Raw genomic sequence first — 17443 nt, 5'->3', positions numbered from 1 at the left:
ACCGCGTGCATCGTGGCCTTGGCGATGTCGGCCTTGATACGGTTGAAGGCCTGGTGAGTCTCAGCCGTCAGTGGGAAAGTGGTGGATTGAATGAGTGGGCGGGCCTTGTCCGCATAGTTTGCCCACTGGGCGAAATACAAAAAGAACCCCAGGCATCGTTTGAGGGCCTTGGAGCAGTGGGGGAGGGGAAGTTCCATGAGGGGGCGCATGCGATCGGGGTTGGGCCCTAGAACTCCGTTCTGAACCACATAGCCGAGGATGGCTAATCGGTTTGTGCTGAACACACACTTCTCCTTGTTGTAAGTTAGGTTGAGGAGTGTGGCGGTGTGGAGAAATTTGGAAAGGTTAGCGTCGTGGTCCTGCTGGTCGTGGCCGCAAATGGTGACGTTGTCCAGGTACGGGAAAGTGGTCTGCAGCCCGTACCGGTCAACCATTCGGTCCATCTCCCGTTGGAAGACCGAGACCCCATTGGTGACACCGAAGGGAACCCTAAGGAAATGGTAAAGGCAGCCGTCTGCTTCAAACACAGTGTATGGGCGGTCCGCCTTACAGATGGGGAGCTGGTGGTAGGCAGATATTAGGTCCACTGTCGAGAAGACCCGGTACTGTGCAATTTGATTGACCATATCAGATATGCATGGGAGGGGCTACGCGTCGAGCTGCGTGTACCGATTGATGGTCTGACTATAGTCAACGACCATCCTGTTTTTCTCCCTGGTTTTCACCACTACCACTTGGACTCTCCAGGGGCTGTTGCTGGCCTCGATCATACCTTCCCGCAGCAGCCACTGGACCTCAGACCTGATGAAGATCCTGTCCTGGGCGCTGTACCGTCTGCTCCTGGTGGCGACGGGTTTGCAATCCGGGGTGAGGTTTGCAAACAGGAAAGGCGGATCGAACTTAACGGTCGTGAGGCCGCAAATAGTAAGGGGTGGTAGGGGCCCGCCAAATTTCAGGGTTAGGCTCTGGAGGCTGCACTGGAAGTTCAGGCCGAGTAGCAAGGCAGGGCAGAGGTTGGGGAGGATGTAGAGCCGGAAGCCGCTGAACTCTACGTCCTGGACGGTGAGGGTGGCGATGCAGTACCCCCGCATCGCCACAGAGTGGGATCTGGAGGCCAGGGAGATTCTTTGGTTAGCGGGATGTACCGCAAGGGAGCAGCACCTTACCGTATCGGGGTGGACCGCGAGGCAGCAGCGCCTTGCTGTATCGGGGTGGATGAAGCTCTCAGGGCTCCCGGAGTCCAGAAGGCAGGATATCTCGTGCCCGTCGACCTTCACCTTTGTCGAAGCGGTCGCAAAGTTGTGCGGTTGAGACTGGTCGATCGTGACCGAGGCGAGACGCGGCTGGTCGTCGGCGGTTGCAAGCGATGAGTGGCCCAATGAGGTGCCCGACGGGCAGGGGTCCTGAGGCAGATAAGATGGCGGCGCCCATGGGCCGCACGTGTCCTGGGGCAGGCAAGGTGGCGGCGCCCACGGGCCGCACTATTGTGAGTGGAGCAAGATGGCGGCGCCCACGTGCCGCACATGGTCCGAGGAGAGGATGATGACGGCGCCCACTGGCCGCACGTGGGGGGTGCCGGGACAATAGCGGCGATTGTGCGGGCCTGGCACACTGCAGCGAAATGTCCCTTCTTGCCACAGGCCTTGCAGAGCGCGCTCCGCGCCGGGCAGCGCTGCTGTGGGGTGTTTTGTCTGTCCGCAGAAGTAGCACATGGGTCCCCCGGGGATGGTTGGCTGCCGCGCGACACAGGCGTAGGAGTTGACTGAGGGCGGTCGCTGAAGGGGTCCCCGATGGGGTGGCCGCTGATGGGGTCCATGATGCACAGGGGGGGTGGGCCGTGCGGTCAGGGGCATAAACCTGTACATTGCGTGAGGCGACCGTCAGTGAGAGCGCTAGTTTCTTGGTCGCCGCGAGGTCAAGCGTGGCCCCTTCTAAGAGGCGCTGGCAGATATAGTCAGACCCTATGCTCGTAACAAACGCGTCTCTCATTAGCAGATTCGAATGTTCAGTGGCCGAAACGGCCTGGCAGTCACAGTCTCGCACCAGGGCGAGCAGGGCACGCCAGAAATCTTCCACAGACTCACTGGGAAGTTGGTGCCGCATGGATAGGACGTGCCTGGCGTAGATCTTTTTGGTCTGCTGAGTGTAATTCTCCCTCAGTAGCGCCATGGCCTCTGCGTAGGTCGGCACGTCCTGGACGAGGGGAAAAACGTTGGAGCTCAGCCGCGTGTACAGAATCTGGAGCTTCTGTGCTTCAGAGATTGGGTCTGGCGCAGACCCGATGTATGCTTCAAAGCAAGCTAGCCAATGTTGGAAGTCCTTTTTGGCGTTGTCTGCTTGAGGATGCAGCTGCAGGCGATCCGGCTTGATGCGGAGGTCCATCTCTGAAAAATCTCCGTGTAATAAATTGATGCACTATCAATTACGACGAGACGAGACTTCCGGTGGCGTGGGCGAGCAGGGCGGCCACAGCAACAAGAGCTCACCCCGGTGGCCGCGATTCGCGGCGATTTCGGGGAAATCCCCGAGTCTTCACGCACCCCCCCCCCCCCCCGACTATCGTCGGCCTTTGGGGCCGTCACGAGCAGCCAGCGGGGCCGGTTTAAAAACCGGCGAAGAACCCCGCGCGGGTGTCGGGCGGCGGGGACTGAGGCGCTGGGCCCGGCGCGGCGTCGAGGTCAGAGCAGCGGGGGCAGAGCTACGAGGAGGCTGAGGCGGCAGGCCCGAGGCCAGGGCACCATGTAGGGAGGGTGCTCCACTTCGGATGGCTCCCACCTAGGAAGAAGAAAGAAGGTTGAAGCCGGGTCCCAGGGGAGCTCTGGATGGATGCAGAGGAGAAAGAAAGAATGGTTTATGAAGTTTGGTAAAAGTTTTTTTTTTCTCTCCCCCTTTTTTTGTTCAAAGAAATGAATGTCAGATTGATGAAGGACAGGAGGGTGAAGGGGGAGAGAGGAGAAAAGAAAGAAAATAAAAAACAATAAGCTTCTAAAGGATGCGAAGAGCAGCGTCGAAGAAAGGAGGAAACGCGGGTTCGCCGCCGAAGGAGAAGACGAGCAAAAGTGTTGACAGGATGGCGGAAGCCGAACTGCAAGGCGGGGCCGCACTACGTACGGTGGAGAAGATGACCGAGGTGATGGCGGTGGAGCTGGAAAAACAGTTTGTGAGGCACATGGAGGCCTTGAGGAAAGAGACGGCGGTCGTGATGAGGTCATTGGTGGAGGAGGCAATCGGCCCGATGAGGGTGGAGGTGGCAAAGGCATCGGCCGAGTTGAGAGAGCAGGGCAAGAAGATGAAGGAGGTGGAGGAGGCCGTGTCACGACACAGCGACCAGGTCACCTCGATGGGGGACGAGCTCGGGAGGGTGGTGGAGGTTAACAGAGGACTCCGAGCAAAGCTGGAAGACTTGGAAAACCACTCAAGGTGGCACAATTTGAGAATTGTGGGCTTGCCCGAAGGGACAGAGGGCCCAAGTCCAACGCAATACTTCGCTAAGAAGTTGGCGGAGCTGATGGGGGAGGGTGAGAGCCCCACCCTGTACGAGCTAGACCATGCTCATCGGTCATTAAGGCCGAAGCCCAAAGTGAACAAGCCGCCAAGGGCAGTAATTATCTGCTTCCATAAGTTTTGCATGAAGGAGAAGGTATTAAGCTGGGCGAACTTGGACACGCATGAGCCGATTGTGGGGGCGGACTGGAACTTGGTGCAGGAGCCATCGTTGGACAGATCACAGCTGCGCTCACTGGTCCCATCAGGGGGGGGCGAAGGCGCTGGCTGGGCTAATGGTAGAAATGGGAGGGCTGGACCCTTGGAGGTTCCTGCACCCAAGGGATCGGGAGTACTCGTTTTTCTCAGCGGTCCATAAGGTATACTCGCGGATCGACTTTTTTGTGCTGGGGAAGGCTTTGCTGGCTGGAGTCAAGGGGTCGGAATACTCTGCAATTGCAGTGTCAAATCATGCTCCACATTGGGTGGATATGGTGCAGGAGAAGGGGGTAGCGCAGAGACCGGGGTGGAAACTGGATGTGGGGTTTTTGGGGAACCAAGTGTTCTGTGAGAAAATTGAAAAGGTAATTAAGGAATATGTAGGTTTCAATTGGGTGAGGTGTCGAAGGCAGTCGTCTGGGAGGCTCTAAAGGCGGTGGTGAGGGGTGAGGTAATTTTGTTTAAGGCCAGGGTGGACAAAGAGGAGAGGTTGGTGCGGCAGAGGGTAATAGATGAGATGTTGGAGGTAGATAGGAGGTATGCGGAGGATGGGGACTCGGCAAAGCTGGAAAAGAGGAAGGAACTACAGGCGAGCTTCGACCGACTGTCCACCAGAAAGGCGGTGCGCCAACTGAGACAAGCAAGGGGTGTAGTTTATGAACATGGAGATAAGGTCATTGTTATATGTTAGCAGGTCAGCTCCGGATGGAGGCAGCGGCAAGGGAAATTCTTCAGGTGAAGTATAGGGCAGGGAAGTTGGTGGTGGCTCCAGTGCTGATTAACAAGGTTTTTGAGGAGTTTTATGAGAGGTTGTACAAGTCAAAGCCACCCGGGGGAGACCGTGAGATGCAGGAATTTCTAGATGGGTTGGAGTACCCGAGGCTAGGGGAGGGGGACAGGGTTACATTAGAAGGAGTAATAGTGGAGCAGGAGATAAAGGATGCGATTGGGAGGATGCAGTCGGGGAAGGTGGCAGGGCCGGATGGGTTTCCAGTGGAATATTATAAAAAATTTAAGGATAGGTTGGCACCCCTGATGGTGGGGATGTTTGAGGAGGCGATAGGGAAGGGGGTGTTGCCACAAACCCTGGGGCAGGCATCAATTTCACTGTTGCTAAAAAAAGATAAGGATCCGACGGAGTGTGGGTCGTATCGGCCCATATCACTTCTGAATGTGGACGTAAAAGTGTTGGCGAAGGTACTGGCGGGTAGGCTGGAGGAGTGCCTTCCGAAGGTAATAGGGGAGGATCAGACGGGGTTCGTGAAAGGGAGGCAGCTGTTTTCGAACATTAGGAGGGTTTTGAATGTCGTTATGGCACTGGCGGAAGGGAAGGAAACCGAGGTAGTTGTGGCATTAGACGCCAAGAAGGCGTTTGATCGGGTAGAATGGGGGTACCTGATGGCAGTGCTGGAGCGGTTTGGGATTGAACCAAGGTTTGTGAACTGGGTAAAGCTATTATATAAGGAACCGAAGACGAGTGTCCGCACAAATAATATCAGTTCAAGATACTTTTCTCTCCACCGTGGGACGAGACAGGAATGTCCTATGTCCCCCCTGCTGTTTGCACTTCCGATTGAGCCGTTGGCCATCGCATTGAGAAGTTCGGGAGCATGGAAAGGAATAGTGTGGGGGGGGATAGAGCATAGGATGTCCTTATATGCCGATGACTTGCTGCTGTATGTGTCGGAACCGAGTGCGTCGATAGGAGGAATATTGGAGCTATTGCAGGTATTTGGGTCTTTCTCGGGGTACAAGCTGAATCTGGGCAAGATGAGTATTTTGTGGTGTCTCGGCCGGGGGTGGGGGGGCTGCCATTCCGTAGAGCAGGGACTCATTTTAGTTATCTGGGGGTGCAGGTTACCCGGGAGTGGGGGAGGCTTTGCAGGTACAACATCACTAGTTTGGTGGGGAGAGTGAAAGCCGATCTGGCAAGGTGGGACGGCCTTCCTCTGTCACTGGCGGGTCGGGTACAGGCGGTTAAAATGAATGTGTTGCCGCGATTCCTGTTTATTTTTCAATGCCTACCAATTTTCCAGCTGAAGTCTTTTTTCAGGGAGATTGGGGGAAGGATTACCTCATTCATATGGGGAGGGAAGGTGGCCAGAGTGAGAAAAGTGCTGCTACAGAGGGGAAGGCAGGCAGGGGGTTTGGGTCTCCCGAACCTGTTGTACTACTACTGGGTGGCGAATGTGGAGAAGGTGCGGAGCTGGGTCAGAGGGGTTGATTCTCAGTGGGTCAGAATGGAGGAGTTTGTGCAAGGGGTCGGGGCTGAAGGCACTAGCAACAGCGCCGCTCCCGATAGCCCCGGGGAAATATTCAGGGAGTCCGGTAATAATAGCTTCATTGAAAATCTGGAGGCAGTTTCGGCAACAGTTTGGGTTGGGGGTAGGGTCAAGGGAAATGCCGATTCGGGGGAACCACAGATTTGAGCCAGGGAGGTGGGATGGAAGTTTTCGGAAATGGGAAGAGAAGGGGATTAAGACGCCAAAAGATTTGTTTCGGGGTCGGTTTGCAAGATTGAGGGAGCTGGAATCGAAGTATGGGCTAGAGCAGGGCGAAGTGTTCAGGTACATGCAGGTTCAGGATTTTGCCAGGACGGAGATACAGAGCTTCCCAGAGGAACCGGCCTCCACATTGCTGGAGGAGGTGTTGACGACAAGGGGACTGGAGAAAGGGGCAGTGTCAGCGGTGTACGGAGCTATTTTGGAAGAGGATAAGGCACCACTGGAAGGGATCAAAGCAAAGTGGGAGGAAGAGCTGGGAGAGGTTATAGAGGAGGGGGTCTGGTGTGAGGTGCTCCGGAGACTGAATGCCTCCACCTCATGTACGAGGTTGGGGCTGATACAGCTGAAGGTGGTATATAGAGCGCACCTCACGAGGGCGAGGATGAGCCGATTTTTTGAAGGAGTAGAGGATGTGTGTGAGTGTGGCGGGGGGGGGGGGGGGGGCCCGCTAATCACGTTCATATGTTTTGGTCCTGTCCAAAGCTAGGGGAGTACTGGAAGGAGGTGTTTAGGGTAATTTCCAAGGTGGTGCGTGTGAAACTGGACCCGGGTCCCCAGGAGACCATATTCGGGGTGTCGGACCAGCCAGGGTTGGAAATGGGTGCGGAGGCAGATGTAGCCTTCGCCTCGTTGATCGCCCGAAGGCGGATCCTGCTGGGATGGAGAGCAGCCTCTCCGCCCAGTGCCCTGGCGTGGCGGGGGGACCTGTTGGAATACTTGACCCTTGAGAAGGTTAAGTTCGAACTGAGGGGAAGCTCGGAGGGGTTCTACAAGTCATGGGCACTATTTATTATGCACTTTCAAGAACTGGATAACATCGAACATTAGTTGGGGGGGGGTGGGGGCTGGGGGGGAGGGGGCTGTGTAGATTAAGGGTGACTATGGGTAATCCCTGATTCCTTTTTGTCATTTGTTTATGTAAACATGCGGGCTGATGTTTGGGGGTTGGTGGTCAGATGGGATTGTTGTTATTGTATTGGGGATTGACATATCTTGCTGATTATTGTTTATTGTTGATGGATGTAAATGCGGGAGAAAATGTGAAAAAGGAGGAGAATAAAAATATATATATTTTAAATTACGACGAGACGAGAGTAGAATGTAATCGAGGCTTTATTACACAGAAATTTCCTACAGCAGCTTACGAAATGGCTGCTGTTCGGAGAGCACACACATTTATACTCCGCCTCCTGGGCGGAGCCAGCAGGCAGGGATCTACCCCCGTACCTGTAGTACAGGGGCCTTACCGTAATACCCATATATACAATATAATACAACAGTGGTGATTACCACAGCTTGTTCAATGTACAATTGTACACCATAAGAAACTTATTATGCAGGTTTGCGCCAGATACTCAGAAGTGTTCATGACTCATACATCTTGAGTAGATCACAGACATCTTCAAGAGACAATATAGGTACAGGGCCAGCTCCTCAGTGACAAAGGGTAGATGCAAAGGACCTGGTTGATGATGCCAATGTAGTAGCTTCAGGCTCCTGCAGAGAGAAGGTACAAGGCTCTTGCCACTGGCCAAGCATTGGTGGAGCAGACCATAGGCATCCTAAAGATACGATGAATATTCCTGGACAGATCTAATAGAACGTTCTCGTATAGTCCCCAGAGAGCCTCATGAATCCCAGTGGTTTGCTATGAGCTGCACAACCTGGTGCTACAAAGGAGGGAGGGAGGACTTGCCAGATGATAGGGAGGAGATGCAAGTTTCTTCTGATGAGTAGGACCTCAAAGAAAACAATGGTGATGAGTTCGAAGAAGCAGGGCAAGAGGCCATAGCATGGGCCAGATGAGACAAGTGTGTGCATGAGGCCCTCATTGCTACCAGATTCCAAGAGGAAGATGACAGGTTGCAGTGAGTACCGTCTTGGACATGTGCCCTCTATCTTGACCAGCAGTTGCTATTCTTCTCATTTCTCCCATGCACTTTAATATGAGTATGAATAGTTACACATCAGGGTTTACATTATCCTGATCCATGACGGATGAGGAAGCCCCAAGGGCATGTGCCCTTGCTGAGACAAAGTGCAAACTGGCCAAGGGAATGCCAGCATCAGGGGCGTCATTCTCCGACCCCCCGCCAGGTCGGAGAATCGCCGGGGGCTGGCATGAATCCCGCCCCCGCCGGTTGCCGAATTCTCCGGGACGGGATATTCGGCGGGGGCGGGAATCGCGCCGCGCCGGTTGGCGGGCCCCCCCGCTCGATTCTCCGGCCCGGATGGGCCGAAGCCCCGCCGATAAATTGCCTGTCCCGCCGGCGTGGATTAAACCACCTTTTGAACGGCGGGACAAGGCGGCGTGGGCGGGCTGCGGGATCCTGGGGGGGTCGCGGGGCGATCTGGCCCCGGGGGGTGCCCCCACGGTGGCCTGGCCCGCGATCGGGGCCCACCGATCCGCGGGCGGGCCTGTGCCGTGGGGGCACTCTTTCCCTTCCGCCTCCGCCACGGTCTCCACCATGGCGGAGGCGGAAGAGACTCCCTCCACTGCGCATGCGTGGGAAACTCAGCGGCCGCTGGCGTTCCCGCGCATGCGCCGCCCGGGGATGTCATTTCCGCGCCAGCTGGCGGGGCAACAAAGGCCGTTTCCGCCAGCTGGCGGGGCGGAAATTCCTCCGGCATCGGCCTAGCCCCTCAATGTTGGGGCTCGGCCCCCAAAGATGCGGAGGGCGCGATGCCCGTCTGATTGGCGCCGTTTTGGGCGCCAGTCGGCGGACATCGCACCGATTTCGGAGAATTTCGCCCCAGGTATCAGAAGCTGCTGCCTCTTCAAACATCTCTCCAGCAGCCCAACCACAATGGTGTCTTGAAAGATGCAAGAGCTGTTGCATCCTTAGTTGGTTCATAGCTTTATGTCTTCAATCTGACAATGCTCCTCAAGGAGATCCATCTGAAGCAACAGAATAACGCACTCCATTTAACATTGATGGTGAATCAAATCTTCACACTAATTCACAAGGAAGCCAATGACATCCTGTGCAGTGAATTCATTGAAAGATGAATCAGTTGTTTGTAGTGCACACTGACTAACATCCAGCACTCTAAGTTAGAGATTGTGGGCTGCGTTTTTCCTCACCTTAATATGGATGCAAACCACCTGAGCATGACAACCTCAGATATTGAAAATGTCTTAAATACAGACATTGTGCCCTCAGGTCCAGCCCTGGCCCTTTAGAAGTCCAAAATGCTCAAATGTCATAACGCCCTCAAGGCACACATCATTGCTAATAAGAAACATACTTCAGCAGCACATCTTCACTCCTATCCCAATGCTCCCCTCCACATTGTCCAAAGCAACAAAGTGTGCTTTCAGACCATTCTCAAAGGTACCATTACCCACCAGAAATCACCATTTGGAATTAGTATCAGTGACCTCAGTGAGAGGACACACAGCGCTGCATCCCAACTTTGTGACGAGAGCCTTGTTTCTGCAATAGACACAATCAAAGAATATGTGGCGCTCAAGGTTGGATGCCTGAGTGCCAATACAACACTGTGACAGAGCTTTGTTATCTTGAGTTGGCAAAATGCTCTCACTTATTGGCGAGCATAGCAAATGAACACATCTACAGCGAAAGCAGAGAAAGCCTGCTAAGTGCCACGCCCTCTGGCCTGTGATGACCTTGATGGTCATTCTTTGGAGGACCGAGACATGGAGCACACCAGCCTGCTTTGGGTGAGGGACAGGAGCACCCTCCTTGGCTTGCGGAGCTAGAGGTGATGGGGGCACGAGAAAGGGGATTGGGATCAGCTAAGCCCCAGAGTATGGTGTGTTCAGCTGCTGGTTCTCTTCCCTTTGGGTGCCCGGGAACCCCTTGTTTACTCCTTGAGGAGAAGGGGCAGCTGGGAGTGAGATCCAAGTGCCCTACCCCCTGCTCTCACGTAGTCACTGGTGGATGCCCAAGGTCTATAGTTCCGCAGCAGTGTGGTATAGGCGTCAGCCCTCGCCCTCCCTTTCTCAGCTCCCATCTTTGCCTTTTCCAGTGCGTGCTTTATGCTGGCTGCCCGGTAATCGGTCAGCCAGTGGGAAATTACGTTCTGCGACCGATCGCAGTCAGAAGTTCATTTTGCGCCTGCTTCTGGGCTCAACAGCAGGAGCAGAAACAATTTCAACACCAAGAGCAGCAACATCAGCAGTAACAACAGCACTAGCTGTAGGTACGCCAACAATGACAGTAGCAGCAACAACAGCAGCAGCCTTTTCTGCAACTACAGGCCACTCGGCAGGATGGATGGGGGATGGATACAGATCTCCAGATTAAAGGAGACAACATTCCCCAGCCCTGAGTAAACAGGCAGAAACCAGCTTCCTCAACATGACAGAGCAACATGGAGGCTCAGGCTTTCTTCATAGGTTGCTGTTGACACCTGTAGCTTCCTGGAACAACTTCCTTCCAAGAAAAACTATATGTTGCCAGTGGTCATCATGATCATCTTACCCAAGAATATTTAGTCTCCAGTTCCTTCCAGGGATCTGATGTAACGTATGATTGTTTTATTCTGCCACAGGTGTTCACACCTCCAACCAGAGTAAGCAGGAGGCTCCTTGGAGACAAGGGATATTGGGTGGGATTCTCTGATAATGGGGCTAAGTGTTGACGCCATCGTAAACGGTGAGCGTTTTACGACGGCGTCATCTGGCCGCTAGGTGCAGCAATCCCCCAACCCACAGGGGGCCAGCATGGCACTGAAGCGCTTCACGCAGTTCCAGCTGCCGATATGGGCCCCAGCACATGCGGCACGGGTCCACGCATGCGCGCCACGGCCGGCCTCGGTCTGTGCATGCACGTGGGTTGCCGTCTCCGCGTCGGCCCCCACACAACATGGCGGAGCCCTACAGGGGCCCAGCGCGGAGGAACATAGCCCACCCCCCGGAATTAGCCCGCAAGCCGATCGGTAGCCCCTGATCGCGGGCCTGGCCACCGTGGAGACATCCCCCCCCTACCCCGGCGTCAGATCTCCCTACCCCCAACCAGGACGGTCCCCGCAGCTAGAACGCCAAGGTCCTGCCGGGTAGGATCACACGCGAACAACGCCGGCGTGACTTGGCCGAACTCAGCGGACACTTGGCCTGTCAAGCGCGGAGAATCGGCGGCCCAGTGTCGAAGCAGCGTCGCGGGATTCACGTTCCCCCCCCCCCCCCCCCCCCGGCGATTCTCCGACCCGGCGCGGGATCAGAGAATCCCGCCCATTGTCTTAGAACCTAGCTCATGACAGTTGTGAGGATATACATCACTGGTTTAAAGGAAAGGTACCAAGTCACATAACTCTAAGGTCAATCATTGAGCAAGCCTTTTGGTTATTGAAGGTGCAATTCAGGCACCTGTCCACATCTGGGGGCACCTTTCTGTATGCAACAACAAGATTGATAGTATCTTCTGTGCCTTGCACAACATAATACTGCATAGAGGGATGGAACTGCACAAGGAAGAAGGTGCTGACTGCTTGGTATCCTTTGACGATGAGGAGGAAAGAAGATGGAGGAGCCGGATGTGGACAGGATACCTGCAATCAATTATCTGGCTGCCAGGGAAGCATGTGATAGATACATGGAGACACGGTTCAGTTAACCTGAGTGTGTGAAGAATTATGAACTCTCCAGTGCTACCCCTCTTCCAACACATTCCACAGCCATAAAACCTTTCATCACATTCAAACCCTTTGGTCATTCTCCACATCGGTCATCCCATTTTGAAGGCTAATGTTCAATTGCAATTGGGGTTGGAGCAATGAAGATTACAAATAAAGATCTTGATTCTTTTAAGTTTCTATAGACATAATGGCATTGAAGTTGTTATAAATACGTGAATCGTGTTGTGCAAGTCTTCCTTTGGAGTATGAAAGAGCTTTTTCATACTCCAATGTGCTGCTACCACCAGGGCTTCAGAAAAGCGAGCGGCAGGTTGCTTCTCCCTTTTTGCACAGCTTAGATGCCCGCGACAGACATGTTCTGGGTTTTGGAGCACATGAGGGACCACCAAAGGCTGACGCACCAGCACCAATAGAAGGGCAGACTCAGTCATCGGGGCAGGAGGCAACTTATGGGTTCTGTATGTAGCGGGATAGAGGGGAAAAGTGGGAGCACTTTGAGACAAGCCCCATTTTCTTGTGCCCTTTATCCATTTTCCCTCTCATGGCCGAGCACTTGGCTGGACTTCAATGAGGCATTGAACATCCAAGGCAAGACTTTCCCTCATCCTGTTTAAAGCGACAGGCAGATTATGTAGGCCAATGGTGAGAACGTCTGGGTGCCATGGCTGATTCTTTATGCGGGTGGCCACTCTTTCCATGAAAATGGTAAACAATACATATGCCTGAAACATAATGGCACTCTGGCCAGAGATGGATTCCTCCAATCTCTCTCCGAGGATGCACATTGCCTCAGGAAATGGATCTCACATATTTCCCATTATTGTTCCAGAACTATCATCTTCATTGATGGCCCCTGAGGCTCACATCTGTGCCAAATGAGCACCAAATGAGTGCCCTGAAATACTCCGATGGGGGTTCTCCAGCATCTGCTCCAGCACCTGCTCATATACAATATGCATGCCTCACCATGTGACAGCCCAGATATATTTACTGAAGTCTCCACTGAGGTGTGTAATTCAGAGAGGGTAGAGGGTGTGCATGAAGACTATGATAGTGCTCCTTCAGAGTCTACCCTTCTTTCAAGATTAATTTGCCCTCTTCTGCTCCAACCACTCTATCACATTTGGTAGATGATAGGCGTAAATTTGAATTGGCAGTAAGGATTCAAGGCTACAGCAAACCAACATGAGGTGCCAGCATTTTATCTAATTCTGTCAACAGGTATCTGGGAAACCCTTATGTTACCATCTCCTACACATTTAACGATGCAACCCTGCTAATATCCAACGCCTCCTCCGCGATTAGGGTGGCAATGACTGCCTCTCCCCGGAGTTCTATGCTTTCTTCTACAGCAAAAGAAAACACAGTAATAAGTGTAAGAAATGTGTGGAGAGGATGAAATGACAACATTCATTGTGGGTGACGGTGAGAGATGGGTACAAGATGGCACTAAGAGCAGGGTGAGTATTGGGTGTTCAGATAGGAATTTGAAGGTGCTGAAAATTATTTGACCTGCAAAGCATGTTTTGTGGAAGAGAATGCTGTAGAAGACAGAATGTGGGAGTTTGACACCTGAAAATGCTATGTTCTCAACCTTCCTGACTTTGTGAAGTAATTGAACCTCTTGTGACATTCATATTCCAGGGAGTACACTCCTGTTTCTGATGGCTTACCAGACTTTCCCTGCACAAAACATCTACAGCCCTTCCCTGCACAAAACGATGTTGCCTATCACTGATAAGCCCATTTTCTTCCAAATGGGAATAGTTTGGATTCCCGCATGAAAGAGAACTATTTTTATGTATCTTTTGAATCCCTTCATCCTTTGCTTTTGCTCCTAAAATGTCAGCATTCTTAACCCAAATTTAGTCTTTTAAGTGCTGAGTGAGCATAAGAATGTAAGGCCCATAATGTTTTTACTTACTTCTCCTTTCGGTCCTTTTTCTCCTTTTTCACCCTTAAACCAAAATAAATTACAATGTCATTGCTATAAAGATTCTCTCTGTTGCCTGTCAAATAAAATTTTAAAGTAACATTCTTATATTACCTGTAGACCTTCAATACCCTGTATTCCATCAGAACCTGTATCACCCTGAGAAAGAACAAATGGTTAATGTTCAATGTCCGGTTTTTCAGTCTTACAGAAAATAAACAGTACATTGACAATAAAAAAAGAAAATACTGGATGAATTCAGCAGGTCTGGCAGCAACTGTGGGGAGAGAAACAGAATTAACACTTCAAGTCCGTATAACTCTTGAAGAGTCTTAAGGACTTGAAACGTTGGGGGAGGTTCACCCAAATAAATGACTCATTTTGGGCAAGTTTGGCGGGGTGATTCACGGCAGATTTTTTTGGTGTGATCCAGACCGGTCGATTCACCCAATCTTAGTCCTTTTTTTTGAGCTTAGGGCATTTCTCATCGGCAAATCCCACACTTACTTTGGGATTCTCCATCGGTGGGATCCCCCGCTTCGCTGGAAGTGTACCCATACCCATTCCCGCGGGTTTCCCGGCGGCGTGGGTTGGCCACAATGGGAAACCCCATTGGCTGGCTGCCGCTGTGGCGGGGGCATGCCATGCCGGAAAATGGGGCTAGCGGGACAGAGAACCCCGGCCATAGAATTTTTTTATGCAGAGGTGAACTTAACCTGCCGACAAGACTGGCCCCTCAGAAATCGGCCGCCATTTTTAAAGGGTGCTCTGATCTCAAAGTGAGATGAGGAGAACCCGCCCCCCCCCCCCCGCTCCCCACATACATGGACAACACTCCCAACCCTCGACCCTGAGGGGCAAATTCTCCCCCATCACTCCAAATCTGCATGACCCCCTTCACCACCCAGGCTTGAGGGTGACCCGGCCCCACACATCCGTCCTCGTGAACTAACTGTCATGATATTCAGATAACCATCATGGTGCAAACACACATACACACTGATGGACAGATCAACGGACCAATCAATACACACTCAACATCACAGCCAATCACAAGTAAGAGCAGACACACTATAAAACGGGGAACACGACACTTCCGGCTCATTCCAGCAGGAGACAGCTCAGGGCACAGAGCTCACAGCAAGCCACTCAGACATTCACCATGTGCTGAGTGCCTCTCCAAGATAGTGTTAGGGCTGGGTCCACAGATTAGAGGGTAATGAACGAACCACAGTAATCAGTTTACAAATGTTAATATTGTTAGTAATAAAACTGAGTTGGACCTTCCACAACCGTGTTGGTTCGTCTGTGTAGCAGAGCACCCAACACGACGTCGTACCAGGATTGGAACCCACTAACTGCGAGACCTACCTACGCATCCTCAGGAATCCGCCATCCTGCACCATGGACACCATCAGCCCGCCGCAGCTGCTCCAAATCGCTGGAAACCTCGGCGTTAACTGGAAGCTGTTTAAACAGCGCTTCCAGTTCTTCCTAGAAGCCACAGAAAGGGAGAATGCTTCGGACACCAGGAAAATCACCCTCCTCCTCTCCACGGCAGGGCAACACGCCATCCACATCTATAACTCCCTGGTGTTCGCGGAAGGTGAGGACAAGACGAAGTACAAGACGGTCCTTCTCAAACTCGAGCAACACGTCAGCGTCGAGGTAAATGAGAGTTTCGAGAGGTTCCTCTTCCAGCAGCGCCTGCAAGGTAAGGATGAGCCTTTTCAATCTTTCCTTACACACCTCCGTATCCTCGCGCAATCCTGCGGTTACAAGGCCACCTCCGATTCCATGATTCGGGATCAGATAGTTTTGGGGTCACCTCGGGCACCCTACGCCAGTAGCTCCTCAAGATAAAAAGCCTCACCCTAGCCACTGCCATCGAAGCCTGCGTCCTTCATGAAAACGCGACCAGCTGCTACTCCCAATTCCAGGCGGCCGAATCGGCACGGCAGGGGTCCTATGCAGCCGCATCGGCAAGGCAGGGGTCCTATGAGGCCGAGCGGGTCCAGTCCATCGAGTTCCTCCCGGCCCGCGGCCCGGACGAGGGCGGCCATTTCGTGCGCTTTTCGCGGCCTCCCGCGCTTGTACGCGCCAAAAGAGACGTCGATGCAGAGGGACGTGACGTGCAGGCGCGCTCTACGCAGGACCGAACTGCGCATGCGCGATGGCGCAACGAACGCCATGACGTCACGACGTGCGGTAACTGTGGATCCGCACATTTAAAGCGGCAATGTCCAGCAAAGAACCGACAATGCCTCCGCTGTGGCAAGATGGGCCGCTACACTGCCTGCTGCCGAGCAGCTCAACTTGCCAACGCTCCCCAATTCCAACAGCCTTGCAGAGACTGCGGACCATTCAGCCTCCATACTCCGAGTCATACCCGGACGATATACAGAACGGCGATACAGACGACCGGGAAGCCTTCCGCATTGCGGTCATCGACAGGAACCGGATGTCTCCAAGCAGGACCCACCAGCCGATGCCAGTTAACAGTGTCAATCTGACTTCCGGGTGCGGCGATGACCAGCTAAGTCGCACGTTTCGGCAGCTCCCGGCGGAACGGACTTTTGGGCTCTCAATAAGAGCCCCAACGGCAATTTTAACGGCTAAAAGCACTGTGCGGTAAACCAGAAGGGAATCCCCCCTGGATACGGATGGAAAAAGGAGAGGAAAGTGGCCGGATTGCGGTGGATCCTTTAGAGCAGCGGCAAGGAAGGCAAGCAAAAACCAAGATGGCGTCGGAAGGTGGCAGTTTAATATGGGGCCCTGAACAACACGAGTTTTTGAAACGCTGCGTGGAAGAGCTTAAAAAGGAGATGAAGAAGGAGCTGTTGGCCCCGATATTACAGGCGATTGAAGGGCTAAAAGATGAGCAAAAGACCCAGGAGCGGGAGCTTCGGGTCGTGAAGGCAAAGGTTGCCGAGAACGAGGACGATATACAGGGACTGGTGGTGAAGACGGAGATGCACGAGGCACACCATAAACGATGTGTGGAAAGGCTGGAGGTGCTGGAGAATAATGCGAGGAGGAAGAATTTATGGATTCTTGGTCTTCCTGAAGGAGCAGAAGGGGCGGACGTCGGGGCATATGTGAGCACGATGCTGCACTCGTTGATGGGATCGGAGGCCCCGACGGGTCCGCTGGAGGTGGAGGGAGCCTATCGAGTTATGGCGCGAAGACCGAGGGCTGGAGAAATTCCTCGAGCCATAGTGGTGAGATTCCTCCGTTTTAAGGACAGAGAGATGGTCTTAAGATGGGCAAAGAAAACTCGGAGCAGTAGATGGGAGAATGCGGTGATCCGTGTATATCAAGACTGGAGTGCGGAGGTGGCGAGAAGGAGGGCGAGCTTTAATCGGGCCAAGGCAGTGCTTCATAAAAAGAAGATCAAATTTGGAATGCTGCAGCCGGCAAGACTGTGGGTCACATATCAAGGGAAGCACCACTACTTTGAAACGGCGGATGAGGCGTGGACATTTATTGTTGAAGAGAAATTGGAATGAGTGGGTTATTAAAAAAGAACGTTCGAGACAAAGTGGTGGGGCGAATATGGGGGGCGAAGAGGGGGGAAAAAAGGGGGGAGAGAGGATTTTTATGTTGTTAATCCTGCGACCCGGTAACTTTTCTCTCTTCCACAGGTTGTGGGGGAGGGAGGAAGGGAGGTGGAGGAGTTGGGGGCGTTGGCCATTGGGGGCGG

At 53.1% G+C, this 17443-nt stretch overlaps 1 protein-coding gene across 4 annotated transcripts in view; it reads right to left on the bottom strand.

Annotated features, from left to right (window-relative positions):
- Nucleotides 1–17443, bottom strand: part of LOC140410379 (uncharacterized) — a 215954-nt gene that overhangs the window by 50434 nt on the left and 148077 nt on the right. For all 4 annotated transcript variants that reach the window (XM_072498434.1, XM_072498436.1, XM_072498437.1 and 1 more), the window contains 2 exons: nt 13855–13899; nt 13732–13764 (listed from right to left, as the gene is read on the bottom strand). In XM_072498434.1, the coding sequence (XP_072354535.1) occupies nt 13732–13764; nt 13855–13899 (78 nt within the window). The remainder of the gene's footprint in view (nt 1–13731; nt 13765–13854; nt 13900–17443) is intronic.

This window comes from Scyliorhinus torazame, chromosome 4, assembly GCF_047496885.1.
Source record: "Scyliorhinus torazame isolate Kashiwa2021f chromosome 4, sScyTor2.1, whole genome shotgun sequence".
Classification (NCBI taxonomy): Eukaryota; Metazoa; Chordata; class Chondrichthyes; order Carcharhiniformes; family Scyliorhinidae; genus Scyliorhinus; species Scyliorhinus torazame.
This window is presented reverse-complemented; position numbering and strand designations above follow the sequence as displayed.